General features: G+C 40.4%; 1 protein-coding gene across 1 annotated transcript; it reads right to left on the reverse strand.

Annotated features, from left to right (window-relative positions):
* Positions 1-973: 973 nt before the first annotated feature.
* prss59 (serine protease 59, putative) lies at positions 974-17128 on the reverse strand. Its single transcript, XM_073493271.1, has 9 exons — positions 16898-17128; positions 16426-16607; positions 15248-15480; positions 13983-14118; positions 10442-10556; positions 4010-4211; positions 3050-3140; positions 2695-2897; positions 974-1301 (listed from the first exon to the last, which is right to left on the reverse strand). Exons 1-9 carry the CDS (start codon positions 17102-17104, stop codon positions 1192-1194), a joined length of 1479 nt encoding a protein of 492 aa, XP_073349372.1. The 5' UTR covers positions 17105-17128; the 3' UTR covers positions 974-1191.
* Between the last annotated feature and the right edge of the window lie 137 nt (positions 17129-17265).

Genomic DNA, 17265 nt, shown 5'->3' on the forward strand with positions numbered 1-17265 from the left:
TTGTGAAAACAAACACTGTTAGGCAAAGTGGGGTCATTGTGTCTGTGTTTTGAGGAGGTAGTGAATGTACACACAGCTGCGTACTTTATTCATGCCTTCAGGACCACTTCAATTTTCCTAAACTAAATCCATTGAGTGGGAACATTGCGATGTGTTGCACAAATTACACAATTTCCAGAAGTTTTTGGTGCGCCCAAGACACCATCGCTGGATCCTGATCGAGATATCATTACGCTCCTGTTGAGGAGCCAAGACAACTTTTAGTTCTTATCACCAAACAAGACTAAGCTTGTGCTGAGCAACACCAGATGTGTGCATGTTTGTGCAACATGTATCCAATGCAATTACATGAACTGGGGCCATTTCTTGGCATTTCTCTGGTGAAAAAAAAAAAGTTGTATATCTTTGTTTTACTGATGCCTGTTTAAACACGATTTTCAGTGTGTTATCAAACCATGAAATGCAACAGTGAAATGAAAAAGCGTGCAGTCATTGCTGATATACTGACTGATAACTTTTGTTTTGAAAGCTCTGGAACTTTCCAAAGCTTGCTGCGGAAGACAAAGTTTCTCAATATGAAATGTATTTGTCAAGCGCTGACCACACAAAGATAAGACTGTTATATTTACAGGCAGATGTGATGAAATTCTCAATTCTTTTGTAAAACAAGAAGTTATGGAGGATGTTGCTCTTGTTAACAAGTATTTCTGGATGATGCTATGTATTTGTCTTTAATCAAATAGTTCAAATAATCAATAATGAGTGCATCCACAGACATAATTCATTTACGGTTAAACCTGCCTCCTTGAAAATGTAATTTGACTATCTGGGACTATTCTAAAGCATGTCTGCGAAAGCAAACTTAACTACTGCTCCTAGTTTATTGTATACACTGCCCAGAAACCAGCCAAATCGCTCTAATTTTTCATTATAGCCTATTCACCTTTGCAATATCAAGACAAGAAATAGCGTCTACAGTCATAAAAACATATTTATTCAGCATATTTAGCGCAAAATTGTCTCTCATTTAATACCTGAAAATTGTACCTTCTTATGCTTGTGTAAAGTGCCATTTCAAGCAGTCATACAAGTGGCAGTAAAATAAGCAGTCTCACTCCAGTGTCAGTGATCTGGACAAAACAGTAATCAGTTTGCTCTGCAAAGCTATTGATTGGCATATTCAGCGATCAGTCATTGCTTCAACCACTGCTGGAGCAGTAAGAAGACGTGGTCACGGGCCAGAGCGAGCTGGGGGAGATCCTCGCTCCTGGCAGGGTACATGTTGGCACAGTGGGCTGTTCCTGGATCAGAGAAAAAATAGAAATATAAAGGATGTGGCAGCGAAAAACAGTAAAACTGAGATTTTCTGAGTTACAAGAACAATTATCCACCTAATAAAGCTAGTGCTGAACAAGTAAGTCATTGTTGTACTCGGAAACTGTTGTTTGGCTTCTGTAGTGTAGAGCAACCACGAGTGAAAGTCAGTCTACAGTTAAAGCAGTTTAATGGAACTTTCAGTATTTGTTTATTATGGTGCCCCCTGTGGACAAAAGTGGTATGGAGTAAACATTTTGATGTGGCTGGCATGTGCATTTGTTTTTATTATCTTTCTTAAACACAGCTTTTTGCAGGATTTATAGCGATGAGGTTATTATCTATTTGTAGATAGATATAAGATTAATAACTGTAATATAACAATATGAACCAAAGTAACTTTCTTTTAGTGCTGTTGATATGCCTACTTTATGTGTAATCCTTTAGCTAGATTCGGTTGCTAATAGATTCAGCTGCTAATAAAATAGCAAATTTTTTTTGGCTCAAGTTGTCAGAATTTACTCGTAATGTTATGTCTTCATAAAAATAAGCCACAGCAAGATATAGCTGGGGTGTGATCTGACCCGGTGACAGGCATTAAGAATAACTATGTCGAAAAATGTTCACTTTAAAGGTCTTGTTTTCCTATGCAGGTCTTATTGGGGCATCAGTATTAAATTGAGACCGATAAAAAGTTCCTTGTAGTACGTTTAACTTGTGTAACTCGACAGAGTTTGGATTTTGAAATTCACTGGTTCAAAAAGTTCCTCAAAGGCTTAATGATGAACTATGGTCAAAGGAGAGGTGCACCTACAAAGCACCAGTTATAATTACTGTACATACACAAGATCAGATATAAGATATTTTGGCTTAAATTTTGTACTGCATGTTACTTAATATGATTTAAACCACACTGTACAGATACTGAAGTTTGACTTTAATTCAACAGGTTCTTAACACATGCCTAGAAATTCTGCTTTGAAACAAGAGGCTAGGCCTATATGTAGCTAGGCTAACCTAGAAGTCCAAAAACCTTTCACTTTTTGTTTAAACAGTTTTTATGTGGATGTCTAGATGGATGTTAATCAGCAGATTGATACATACATAAGTGCTTATACAACTAAATAGATGGAAAAATGTAGGCGATCCTTCACGTTAGTGCCAGCTAACAAGCCGTCCATCGGCCTTGCTAGCTAGTTGTTGTGAGCTAGATTGCTTTTCAAGCTAGCAAGCTGAATAGCAGCAAAGGTATCAGTGTGGTAAAAACAATGAATAAAAGAGTTACTAAATCCTAATGTTTTAAAATCTTGTATCGAGACAACGGTATAACATCAACTTTCTCTGGAGCTGTAAAAACAAAGTACGCCTTTTCTTTCTTACCTTTGATGAAAACAGCCGGGAGGTCAGCTATGATGTCCTGCGTGATCCCCAAAGCGTGCCAGGGGTCAATGGACCCATTGGGAAAAACTATTCTGGTGGAGCGGATGTCATAGCCGCCATAATACTCATTGGTCTGGGCCACGGCCTCTGCCAGCTGTTCAGCACTGACATTGTAGTAGAGTGCACATTGTTTCACTTGATACCTAAATGAGAAAACACAGATTAACAATGCCACGCGTAATGAAGCTGGAAACAGAGGAAGAAACTATCCAGTGTAAGATGTGGAAATAGCAGTAAGTGCAGGGATAAAAACATAATTATGAGTAGGCAGAGAGGCAATGTTTAGTGCACTCACTCAAGAGGGAAGCCGGTGAATGGTTGGTTGGGCGAATCAGTGCTCTGGTAGAATCCAAATTCAGTGCAGGTCTGGTAGACCCACTGTCTCCCTGACACAGGGCAGGTAAAGCTAACAATTAGTTTTTGAATGGCTTTTCCTCCTAAAAAGTATTTACTTTTAGTTATTCAGCCCCAATTAAGAGAGGAAAGAGTCCAACTGAAACCCACATGACAAGCTGGTGGTTGGTTGGGTTAAACACATCCCTGTGGCTTTTTAAGAGACCACTTCCTGTTCCAGTGATCCCCCTCCAGCCCTCCCACTCATGAAACTGAAGCTGTGAACTGGAACCACAGCCCAGGGCAAAGGTACAACATCGACCACAGAAAACCCATTTTTGGTTAAACATGCGAAGTCGTTACTTGATACTGAGAGCCTCAACAAGAAACAACACAGTAAAAACAAAAAAGTGGTCTCACAATAGCATTTCTCACTAAAATCTGGATGTTTTAAAACCTGATATTAACGTTACCCAAAGAAGATAAAAACTGTATTGTTTTCCATGACTTATTCAGTATTTAAGTGATGTAACTGTCTCCTTTTTTTTTTTTTTTAACTTTTCCTAAAACAGCCCTTTGACAACACCCAAAATGGGTTTGCAACATTACGACTGTGACCACATCCCACATTCAACACATAACTGTCATGTGGCTGTGTTATATTCTGGCCTCCTAAGGCTGCTATAGTTGGAGTATGACAGTGGAAAATGTCAGTGTGACGTTACAATGTCTATGCCTGTTAATACTTGACATAAGAACAAATACACACCATCGGACAACCAACCAACGAAATGGACCCAAAAATACATCAAAATAGATGTTTTTCAACAGTTATTATGGTGACATTTTAAAATAGAAAGGACTAGAACAACCATGTTTACACATGCAAAAATACCACTTCCCAGTTCATTTTTATACCCACCTCCCCCTGCAGCTGACCCTTCCCAGGATGTATTAGTCATGTCTCTGAGGTTGGTGCTGAAGCTGACATCCAGGCATTTCCTGAAGAAGGTGTCCATCATGAGGCGGGCCACAGCAGCATAGCGGGCATAAGGCTCCCCCAGTGAGGTGTCACCCATCATACTGCACAGCACCTTGATGGTGATGTTGGTGCCTACCATACCCTAAGTTGACAGAACACAGCCACACCAAAGAGGAAAAACAGCAGATTACTTAAAATTATTAAAATCTTTTATCACCTTAATATATCATATTTTATGGTGACTAAGTACTCCTAGTAAGATGAAAAATGGCAATTTATGAGTAGTTTTCTGTGGGTGAATGTATTAATAAAAGGCTTTATTGTAACAGGAGGCACGAATGTGTACAAGTTATCAAATTAATAAATTAATTTTAACAATGATCTCATTGTTCTGCAGTCATGGATCTCCCTAACGTGTTGATTTGACAAAAATATCAAGGCGCAACATGTAAGATTTTTAGTTTAAAACATTTGAAAATTACCTAAAATGATTAACAGAATATGATGAAGCGATTTTTTACATTATGCTAAAGAGTCATAGTCCTGGATGGAGCCGCTGTAAATCACCTCGGTACTGTTCAGTCCCTGTCCGGCTATGTTTACTGAGAGGCAGTCAGGTCCCTCCGGCCTGCAAACCTCTTCCTCCAGACGGTCTAAAGCTCCTAACTGAGCTAACAGCAGCTATGGTTAGCAGCAAGTAACAGTTATTCTGGTGATATGCTGCCCCCTATTTGTTTGGAGTATGAATTCAACAGGTGGCAATTCCTTACATATTACACCTTTAAATAAGTTCAGAAATCACTATATACTGGAAGTAGAAAGCTGTTAAGACTCAGTTTCAAAGGCAAAATGTTTTGTCACCAATGGATATTGGAGACACCTAATGACAAGAGCAAAAGTTCCTCCTCATGTTTCCTGAAAATTTGGAAAATACTGGTGTTGCTGCAATTTGCCCTCCCCAAGTTCTGCCAATGATGTCATTTTTGTCTGTACTGGTTAGCCACACAAAAGCAGCAAGCTCAGGGGCTAAAAGATGAAGCCAACGTAAAGTGCCAAAAAAACAGTTCCTCTAATGGCCACTTAAGCCCTGCTCCTGAGGCAAGGCAATCCCACTAAGACGAAAGTTAAGAACTGCAAACAAGATTGATTACGACTCTTTCTATTATGAATTTTTGATCCATGGAGGTTTAATATTTGTTAAACTTTCCTCAAGCTGAGAAAAGCGATTTAAAATCGATGACGTCATCACAATGTATAGTCTATGGGCCGAGCGGGAACTCATGGGCGGGGCCAGCGGAGGAAACTCTACTGCGCATATTCAACGGGCTGCATAATGAGGAAGTAAACACAGAAGCCAGAAAACTTTTTGGGCGTATGCGCTACGCAAGCAATTCTCATTGGGCGCCATCTTTGCATCTGCAATCTAATTCTTATATAAATCTATGAATTAAAGGCGTGCCACTTTGAGTGACAGCTAGCTGCTAGCTGTCTAGCTAGCTGTCAACAACCAGGCTTGCTCTGGCTTGCCTCAGCTCCACCCATGCTCCACCTCTTTGCCCATTTTTGGAATTAGCCAGGAGTAAGCTTCACATTGGCTCTTCAGAAACCGATGGGTGACGTCGAGGAGACTGCGTCTATGTTTTATACAGTCTATGGCCACACACTAGCGACCACAACCATGCATTCTATGGTTGTGGTCTATAAGTTTTTTTGTTCTCTGCCACCCAATGGACTGCTGTAGGCAAACAGTTGAAGCATCGGTTCACCCAAATCAGGGGAGGTTCGAGAGGCCATTACATTAAAACATGAACTATCTGCATGGTGAGACACAAAAGTAGATAAGTGAGATTTTTTTGTCAGGGCTTGGAAACAGCAGCTGAAAAAACAATCTCATCTCAAGTTTCATATAGTCAGGGTTGTTGATGTTTTCCACAGACTGTGGAATGGCATAACATTAAAATCTTTGTTTAGCAGGAAACCTCCACTGAAATTTAAAAAAAAAGTGTCCCCTGGCCATGGTATGCAGCAAAACAAACAAAACAAGCAAACAAACAACTGGTGATAGACTCCACTAAATGCATACCATACGATATATCCATATAAAGATAATATACACTTAAACACGTCTTTGTGATTGTACTTGGGCACAGTGGAGCTTTGAGCTAAATGCTAAAATGCTCATAATGACAATCGTAGCATTATGATGTTTACAGCATGTTCATCATCTTTAGAATGCTAATATATGCTAGTTGGCGTAAAACAAATACACAAATAAATACAAATATCAACCCCATGGTGGTGCTAGAGGAAAAGTCAGCGGATCACCAAAGTCAGTAGACTTTGGGGACCATGAATGTTTGTACAAAATGTCATGGCAATTCATGCTGTAGTATAGATATTTCAGTCGGGATGCAAGTGGTGGACACACCAACTGAACAAACCTCATTGGAAATAAAGAGATTTGTTTTATACCCCATCCACAATTTGCAGCATCAGAACAACCATAAATGACCAACTGGTGACAAAATGCACAAAATGTATCCGATACCATGAAAATATTGTGTAGTAAAATTAAAAATCTATGGTCTGTGTCAGGAGATGGCAGCATCACAGGTTAGCGCTAGTTAGTGTATAAAGGCACATGTGAGGTGAGGAGCTCAGAGGGCTGTGCTACAGGGCTTTCCCGCCATAATCACAAGACATGTGAATGCATCAAAGGTGCTTCACAGTGCATTTCAACCTTGGGAATCAGTTGTTTGAGTATAGCCTTAAGTTTGGCATTACAGTTGTCGCCATTTTGGCTTTTTGGAACCAGACGTGACCTTATTTGGATGAGAGTGTAGCTGGCAAGGATACGTAGTGCTGTGCCTCTGTCCTCTACCCCTGACAACCTGCCAAACACAAGGTAGCCACGCTCTACAGCATACCCTGTTTTATTCTCTATTTTACTGTTAATGGGACCATAATTTACAAACATCATGCTGTATTGAAGAAGACTTAAAACTAGTGATTGAGACCAGAAAGTTGTCAGGAAACTGTTTACTGAGGTATTAAATCAAGTGAGAACTAAAGTGGAGTAATGTTGTCATAAGCTTACATACAATCTGACAATCTGACTACCTTTTCCAACCAGTGGAGTCGCCCCAGGACTCGCCTTAGAAAGAATACAGGTTTAAGGCATTTGCATAGGTTTCACTTTGAAATGTAGCCTTGGAATGAGGGTTGAAGGAGTGAACAGTCTGCAGTAGTTACATTTGTTCTTAAGTGTGAAATGAAAGCCTTGTTAACTATAAACGACCCTATGATTCCTGTCCTATTTGCATCTCTCTGCATCTTCCGAGTAAAAAGAGGAACTGTTAGTTCTTGTTCTCCAGGCTGCGCTGTTACATAATGTCCTTCCGTATTTTATAAAGCACCCCTTTGATAACCCCTCAACTGTGAAGCCACTGCTCTGACTCTTCTGATAGAGTTACACCTCGGCCCTGGTTCTTACCAAAATTCCTCAGTGGTACCTAAAACCTGGTAGCTTGCCCTATACCCAGCCCTTTGTGTCACAGAGGCAGCTGTTGCCTGAGTTTGTCCACTGGTGCTGTGGACTCTCTGGCCCACCGCTCCTCTCGGTTCTTTTATAAGCGTCTCTTTAGCTTGGGGCGACAGGAAACCAGAGAGACCACAGAGTCTTTTGTTACTTTTTCACATCAGCTTATTGGTAACCGGACTCACGTCTCCTCAAGGCACCAGGGGGGACAGAGAGGGGATGGGATGAAGAAAGGGGAGGGGAAAAAAGGGGTAACTTGTAAAAAAAAAAAAAAAAAAAGGGCACCAAGAGGGAAAAGGCAAGTAGACAGTAACAGTACAGTGACAGATAATAATAGAAAACATGTTGTGAGACACATAGTGTGGACTACATCCACCACAGTGGGAAAGCTGGAGGATTTTTTCACAATTTCAGGACAAAGGCTGGGCAATTTAATTTCTATGTATATAACTGTAGTACGGGACTTTCTTTACAATGTGACACGTGATACAGAGTTTTTTATTTTGTTGCCTTTATTGTCTTCTGAAAGATGAAAAAAATGGTCTTGGATTACAGCACTGAAAACAGGTATGTCATTAAAAGACACTTAACCTACAACTGAACAGACAATAAATTGAACTGACTGGCCCCCTACCCTTTTTCTGTCCTCCACTAGCTGCCCATTAATAAGTTTAAATGGGGACGCTACCAATACTACACATCGAAGAGTTTTGAGGAGTACGACTGAAAATGTGTAAAAAGTTGCATAAAGCCTTTTGTATTTGCAGAAATAGCTGTCTCATACATTGCCTCAAGTGATTGAGTCAGAGTCAGTTTGGCCCTGAGCACTACCAGTTTGAAAATGAATAACATCTGGGGGTGTGGACCTCTGTAGGCTACACCTCACCTCTGCTGATGGCAAGCAGCTCGAGGCTACATTAGCTGCTATTTGCAAAACACACCCGAATCTCCAACCCTTGGGGGTCAAGTTGCATTGTGAGTAATGTTAGGGTGCCAGGTATTTGGCAAGAAAGCCAGGTTTTTGGCAAGGAAGGATAAATGCGTTGAAAAAGAAAAATGATATCTCTGTTTCTGCTGCAACACTTTTGTACTCCACAAGTTTTCTTCTGCTGCCCAGGATGGGTTCCCTTGATGCTGAATGCAGAAGCCCTGCAGGGGTACTTACAAGCAGCCAGTGCGCAGTTGGTATGAGACTGATGCCAGTGTTCACTTAATCAGGAGACCTAAATAAACTGCAGAAGTAGGCACAGTGACATCAGGTCACATGACAGACCTGCTTCAGCTGAACTTTACTCTTCTAATATTTGGTTTGACTTGACAGTTCATGATGGATTTATCAGAGAGGAGATCATTTTGCCAGAGTTTGGGGCGATGATGCAAATTTAAGGGTTTTTAAACATTGACTTAACTGAAGTACTGTTTGGTGTTCAGGCCCTTTGTTTGATAAGCTAACGGCAGTTAGTGATGTATATGTTGGCTTTGTCCAGACTGAAATATCTCAACAAATATTGAATGGATTGCTATGAAATTCCAGACATTCATGGTCCACAGAGGATAACTTACTTTGATGGTGTCGTGACCTATCCCTTTTGTGCCACCATCACGTCAAAGTTTCAATTGGTTCAGTACAGTGCTATCAGCCTTACACTTTGTTTTGTGGTATTTTTCCATATATTAGCTAACATGATAAACTGAAATGGTGAACATACTGTAATACCTGTTTAACCAGCATGTTAGCATTTTCACTATGAGCCTGTTAGCATGACCACATTAGCATTTAGGTCAAAGCACTGCTGTGTCTAAGTGGAGCTTCACAGAGGTCCTGTCATGGCTGAAGACTTGTGTTTGTGTATTTATGTTGCTAAAAGGAAGCCACCTCTCGTATAGATATACTAACAAAGTGAGCAAGCAAGCGGCCCCTGGAGCAATCTTGGAGACTGTCTTACAAGGCGGCATCTTTGGGCCCCTCACTGTTAAACAATGCAAGGTTTATTATGTTTCATACTGCTTGGGCTGTCTGTAAACCCTTGTACACCTCATAACTGCCTTCCACTCAACCAAGACCGAATAATGGGTTGACCCTTGACCTACAAAGGCTCCACACAAACTCTCCCTTTCTTCTGTCTCAGTTCTACATGCATAAATCATGTCATATGTGATATATTGTTTCTATATCAGATATCAGGAGATTTAGTAAGCTATACTGGAATAATGTCTGAGGTCAGTCTTTAAAGATTGCAAACTGCCTTGAAGCTCAGCTCCAGTTATTTTCAACATGGAATTTGTCAGTTTATTTATTTATAATCATTTAGAGCCTTTGAGGTGCTTGTAGGTGGATTTTTGAATAGAATAGGAAAGGACACACAGTAAAATTATTATAATATTAGCTAGGAAGTGGTTGAATGCTAACATAAGCTAATGGGTTCAAATCAAACACGGTGCTAGACTTTGAAATATGGCCTCATGTTCACTCTACTTTTCACTATCCATTGTCTTTTCAGTTGCTGATCAATCAGGAAGCGGTGATATGATAACTTGTCAGATGACATACGTTTATATGACTTGCGTGGCAGAACAACATTTAACCTTTCCACCATGAGCCTGACGTCAGAGGAAAATGGTCGCAGTGTGAATATGGTCTATAATTAGTGTGATACGCAATAAAGAGCTTCAGTACCTCACGATGGTCTACACACTCTTTGTGAGCAATGGATCCTGATCTTGGTATGAAACAACTAAATTTAAAAAATAGTAACTGTTCAGTATCTGCCTCTAAAATCCATGTTTTAAGATGTTTTAGTGATGTTGTTTGGCATGTGTCTACTATCTCTCACCTCAAACGCCCGATTGTCTTCATTGTACTGGACCACATCCATAAAGTTGCCAGCAAGCATTTCTAGGAAGTAGGCCGAGTCCATCTCTGACTGGATCTGCAGTTTGGAACACAAGCTGGAGGTGGAGAGGAGGAAGAGAGGAAGAGAGGAAGCAAAGGAATAGGGAGGTAGATGATGAAGAAGTGGAGAAGGAGGGGGAATTGGGAGGTAGAGGAAGAGAGGCAAGGTGGGGGGGATGAAGAATAAAATAAGACAAAGTTAGACCAGAGTGTGTTGTGACATTTATACACTGCATCTTACCATCTTTTGTCTTTGAACCAGGTTCTTCTGTATGATAACTAGCGATAGACCATGGATGTGTTGAACCATGATTGTGGATGGATTGTGTTGACCACTATTCAGAAAGTTTCAACTAATCTCTCCAACTTCAGAATAAAAAACGTTATTAGCCACACTGGCTGGCGTGGCTGGGATAGCTCTGGGGACAGACAACAAATACTAGCATTCATTTTCGTACAGACATTCCTTAGTTCCCAAAACATGCATCCTACTGTCTTTGGTGGCCCCCTAACTTGTCCTGTAGCACCAGCATGAGGTTGATATTTTAGATTTTTTAGTGAAATGTCTCTACAACTACAAATAGGATTGCCATGAATATGTGTCGGATATTCAAAATGTACAGAAGATAAGAGGGAAATGTGCTCAGTGTTGTAGAAAGTACCCAAAAGTCATACTTGAGTAAAAGTAAAGATATTGTGTTAAAATATTGCTTTGGTAAAAATGAAAGTTACCCATACAAATAGTACTTGAGTAATAGTCTAAAAGTATCTGATATTAAATGTACTTAAGTATCAAAAGTACAGGTAAAAGTAAATTACACATATATTTACATGTAGCCAATTATCAGATCCGACACTCAGCATTTTTCTGATTATCTGAATCTGTGTATTTTATTGATTTTTAAAAATCTGATTGTTGATAAAATAAGTTAATTTAAAAATGCACTCATGGCCCTGATGCAGCATGCAATCAGAAAAGTAACAGGTAACTGAAGTTATCAAATTAATATAATAAGTATAAAGTACAATATTTGCCTCCAGTATGTAGTGGAGTGGAAGTATAAAGTAGTAAAGTACCTCAAAATTGTACTTAAGTACAGTCCTTGCGTAAATGTACTTAGTTACACTACATCACTGCAAATATTATCATGCAGGCAGACACAATAAACATTACACATGCTAATGATAAACATAAGCATTAGCACTGGCATTTTAAGCTTGTTGCCATGCTAATTTTAACATTTAGCTTTCCCTGCTTACAGCCTCACACAGAGCTGGTAACATGGCTGCAGACTCTGAGTCTTGTTTATTCACAAGAAGTTCGAGTCTGAACAGTTGATTTCACATCTCAGTAGAACAGTGATTCATTCAGTTAATACACATGTGGTGATAAGGTCCATTTGTCAAATGGACAGTAATTAAGGTGCGGTGTCAAACAAAAATGAAAGCTTTTGTTATACTTTCTCGGCAATCAGACAGACCTTTTCTTTGTTAAAGTGATGTTGTGACATGTTGATTTTATCTGTGAGTGTGTGTATGAGTTGGTGTGCAGCGAACCATATTTCCTTCATGATGAAATCGTGACGCATGTACTGTATTCTCTGAGGCGTTGTGGTTTGGCAGCTGGACAAGGCTCCAAACCACCTTACTGGCCTTTGTGTGTTTGTCCCTGCATGAGGACATGTCTGCATCTAAGGTCTGCATGATGTGCAAGAAGCTAAAATAAAAGATGTCCACTGTGGTCAGGGCAGCACAGACACACTGCTTCAGTGTGTCTCCATGGCATTATTACTTCTGTGAGACTGACCACACAATTATAAAAGCCTTTTAAGCCTGTTTATTCATCATGGTGACTGACCTTACAGTCGCTCTAATGACCTAAAATACGGAAACATAAAATAACACCACAGACAGCCGTAATGACTGCTGACGTACAGCAAACATGCTAAGAATAACCTCATGCTTGAAACTGACAACCATGGAAGACAATGTAGAAGGAAATAAAGTAACAAGTGGCTGAGAAAATATGAATGAAAAGAAATGCTGAAGCCAAGATCCACCCCTTTTTTAAAGTGATATTCATGGCTCCACACGTGACACTAAAGCCATCCATTAAAACCTTTGACTACAGTGATAACAATAAACTGTGTGTGCCACATGATTAAAATGTTTACTTTGGTTTACAAGCTTTTTCACAGACAACCAGTGCAGTGCTGATGGGTCTACAATAAACAGATGTAGATAAACTGGATCACATTCATCCGAGGGGGGTGACACTGGCTGGTCTGACATTCCTGAGTCCCAGGCTCAGTCCAAAAAGGCTTGAGGGACACTCATGAAGCTGTAACAGGACCTGACTCAAACCAGGAACCAAGACAACCCTCACTGCTCTATGAACTCCTAACAGAGCAGAGGTATCACATTAGTCCACTTATCCCTACACTGACGCCAACAGTTTAAATCTAACAGTGCCGTTTCCTATGCTGCCCTGCTCACTGTCTGAAAATTAGCTGATTTAAAGCAACATTATGTAGAAAATGGCATTTTGTGTGATTTGGCACCCCCCACAGGGTTAGGGTTAGTGTGAGAGTGCAACACCACTGTCGTAAATACAATTTCCTGGACTTTGTCATAATTTGTCAGATGTAATGTAGTTTACTAACTACAAACAAAACTCATTACATCATCACAATGTTATGTGTTGAAAGCTTGTATGTTGAAATAAACTCCCTCTCACTGAAGCTACATAGTGCAGAAAAAAGTGAGAGTGAGGCAGAGTGGAGGCAAGACACTGTACCATCAACATGATTCTGAAGCTTATTTTAAGGTCAAAAGTTACATAATGTTGCTTAATAACCATTGTCTTTCTAGCTGAGAGTTAGATAAAACTACTGATATCATTTTCATGTCTGTTCGATAAATATTAAGCTAACGCCGGTTAGCTCAGCTTAGCATAAAGACTGGAAACCGCTAACCTGGCTCCGAGGATTTGTACAAAAATGTATGAAATTCAACCCGTTGTAAATAAAAGACAAGCAAATGCAAGAAAATGTATGAAGCAGAAGGCAAGCTAAAACAATGATAGGGAATGAAGTGTACCAGAGTCTGGGATTAACTGAACTAAAAATGTATCATACACTGAAAGCAAAAAATAATAACTTTGCCATTAAGGATGTGTTTTCCTCATCAGTTACACAGGTATCATGATGTATCCCAGAACACTGTCTTATCATATCTTTAAAAAAAAAAATCGCAAAATCATTTGTTCCAGATAGTCATCAAAAATCATTTTACATAGCTAGTTAGTTGCTTGACAGTACACTTATGGAGTTACTTAAAAGAAAGTTTGAATACCATTCCAACTCCCAGAACTTTTAGGATGACGTACATCATCCGGGGCCTGGCTCAGTTGAAATGTAGCCATTTGTTTGTAAATTACAGGAAAAAGACAGTATGGTCTACAGAGAGTTTAGACACCGTACTTGAAGTCTTTGGTGATGTTGTCATAGGTCTTGGGGTCCTTCAGGCGCTCCACAAGGGTATCTGAAGCCTTTTTTACCAGTAGGGGGCACTCTGCGTTCTCTGAGGCCAGCGAACGCTGCACAACCTCCAAGTACTCTGGCAAAACATAAAAACACAGGGAGGGGTGGACACTTAAACCTGGGCTGCTATAAAAAGACCGCAATAATACACAAGAGCCTCAGTTAAACATACAGGACTATTTTAAGGTGCTGCAAAAGCACCAATTCATCTTCAAAATGATGACCCAGTTCTAGTCGAGTGCTGGAGAAAGTATTTGTTTCAAAGGGTTTCGGTGAGGTTGCAAGTGAAATGATGAGTCAAAACCAAAGTAAATTTCACAGTTTATGAAACTCTAATAGCAGGCTCTCAAGGGAAAAACTCCACATTACAAAATGTTGGAATATTTCCACCTGGAGTGAAAGCCAGCCTCTTACTGCTGACTAACTGCAGTGCTGTCTGGGGAAATAATAACTTTGTGGTGCCATGGACTGGGGAGCAAAAAGACATCTGACGTCAGTACACCATGTACACTCTTCTCTGTGTGTTTTGTCTTGGATATATTCCTTTTGTCAAAGAGAATGTGTGTGATCATGTCTTCCAGATAGCATGAGTGTGTGGGTGGAACAGTACAGAACCATGTTCAAAGCTAATCTGACCTTGATTCCAGCCTGCAGCCTTCCGGAGAAAAACAACGAGCTCAGCCAAACACAACACAGACGCAGAAAGAAAGTGAACCCTTGCTCATCTTTGATCTGTCTGGGACTCTTACTTCCAAGACACTGAACAAAACTGGAAAATTGCAGTGAATTACAATTAAATGCTTGATGTAGTCGACAAAGATCCTCACATGAGAGCACTCTGCAGGGATTACAGACTAAATTAAATTTCGAAGAGGATCTTTTCTTTAATTAAGGGTTGTTTGGTGCATCATGTAAAGCTGAATTTGACATACAATTAAACAGTCTCAAGTCATTCTTTATGTAGCATCTATAATTCATTTCCCCGTAGCAGATCTAACATACATTTCCTGTTTCTTTAAAATAGAGTTTAAAACTGTAAATATCCAAAAAGGAATGCCATTATTTTCATAAGATGAAATTGAAGACCAATATTAGTGTGTGTGACTGTGACGTGTGTGTGTGTGTGTGTGTGTGTGTGTGTGTGTGTGTGTGTGTGTGTGTGTGTGTGTGTGTGTGTGGTCATGTCATGCAGTCTCTCTTCATACCTGGGAAGTTAACAGTGGCATGAACAGGTGCACTTGTGGCCACAGAGGCATGGACCAGGTGTGGATACTTCAGCCTGAACCAAGCAGCGAGAGAACCTGGGTATGACCCACCAAACGCCACCCACTTCCTGTTGGCCAGCCCTCGGGTCTCTCCCACAACGGTGCGGAAGTGTGCCAGGTCAGCCAACGCCTGGCGACTGCTGAGGTAACGCAGGTTGTCTGTGCTGAGGTCACTACATGAAGAGGAGAGGGAATTTAAATAGTAGTTTGAGTGAGCAGTACATCCATCATTCAGTCTGAACAATGCTACATGGTCCAGGGCCAGGACTGTCCTCGAAATGCACCGCTGCCATCTAGTGGTAAACAGCTGCACCAGCATCGTTTCCTGTACACACTGAACACATGAAGCTTGTTGCCCAGCAGATTTTGTCCTTTTGTTGATCCCACAGTATTGTGCAACCAGAGATGCTGGAAGAGCTCAAACCGCAGTGAACTCGTGGTCAGAATGATGGTAACGGCTGCCCTTTGGCACGGCTCATACTGTAAAGTGATACTTTCGCAATCCCAACTGGGGAACTATTTGTTTATTTTACAGAAGGTGACGACACTACTGTGTGACAAAGAGAAGAAAGACCTGAACCAATCTGTTGTCTGAAAAGCAACATTTCTGAAAGTACTGAATGAGAATTCACAACCAAGATTCATCAAGTTCCATAAGTGACATACATACATACATACATACACAAATAACAATTAATTTAATTATCCATCGATTTTCCTATTATTAATCGATTAATCGTTTGGTTTATAAAATGAAAAAAAATATTGTGAAAAATACGCATCACTATTTCCCAGAGCCCAAAGTGACGCCTTCAAATTGCTTCTTTTGTCCAACAAACAATCCAAAACCCAAAGACTTTTCATTTACTGTCATAAATGACAAAGACAGCAAATCCTCACATTTAAGAAGCTGGATCCAGAAAACGTTTTACCATTCTGCTTTGAAAGTGACTGAGACAATTAATCGATTATCAAAATAGTTGCCGATTAATTTTCTTCCAATTGAGTCGTCGGCATACTAGACTAATTGTTGCACCACTTTTATGTGTCTGAATTTTCTTGGTGCTCCATCAAGATGTCATCAAGGTCAGGGATTAAATCAAAAAGATCAAACGTACACAGTTGGGCGACTCTTTCCATAGAAGCGATGTTCCAGCATCAAGCAAAGTGCTCCCATTTTCTCTGCGTAGGTGAGCCAGGTGCCCTCCAGCATCCAAGCTGAATTGGCCGGGCCCTCTCCACCTATCATCAGAAACACTGGACCACCCGGCCTGTAGAAGTCTTCATTCACAAAGAACCTCTGATGGGAAAGAAAGGGAGAGTCAGGAAAAAACCTACAGACAGAGGGGACGTCAGTGGTCAGGTTTGCATCAGTATGCATGTAGTTTTTAGAATTAGCCAAGAAGGTTAAGTTTTTGACAGATGCACATTGAAACACTTGTCTAAATGTACTGGATGGGATCATTTTCAACACAAATGCAATATGCTTCACTTACTGAAGCCCATGACGAGCTAAATCTGATCACTTTGGTGATCTCAAAATATGTTTCAACCCTTATAAGGATGCACATAACACATCAACAGACTTACCTGCTTCCACTCTCTGGTATCTGCACCATTGAAGTGATCCAGCTTCTGGGGGAACCACTGCTCCTCAAACACAGCTCCATGGATGCTATCCTGCACCCGAATAAACTTCCTGAAGCCCTTAAACTGTCCCTCTGCCACAACAAAGAGCGAAACAGCGAAAAGTAAGGTTACTTTGCACAGAAACAAGCGACACGTTTGAAAAGCCATGTTGATATAAACAGGGAAGGAGTCAGGGGCATGTGATTTATTTCCATATGGTCACATGACACGCTCCACTGCTACTTAAAATTACCTCCAAAAACATGGGAGATTTGAGCTCGTACGCATCTTCTCATGCCACTGTAACACTTATGACATTCTCACCATCT

This window comes from Pagrus major, chromosome 2, assembly GCF_040436345.1.
Source record: "Pagrus major chromosome 2, Pma_NU_1.0".
Lineage (NCBI taxonomy): Eukaryota > Metazoa > Chordata > Actinopteri > Spariformes > Sparidae > Pagrus > Pagrus major.

Excerpts from the sequence above, each read along its gene's own strand:
- prss59 (XM_073493271.1), bottom strand. The coding sequence starts at position 17,104 with ATGGCTTTTCAAACGTGTCGCTTGTTTCTGTGCAAAGTAACCTTACTT. Across the intron at positions 15,481-16,425 it reads GGAAAGAGTCGCCCAACTGT|TGACCTCAGCACAGACAACC; the intron begins GTACGTTTGATC and ends CTCTTCATGTAG. Across the intron at positions 3,141-4,009 it reads AGGGTCAGCTGCAGGGGGAG|GGAGACAGTGGGTCTACCAG; the intron begins GTGGGTATAAAA and ends GCCCTGTGTCAG.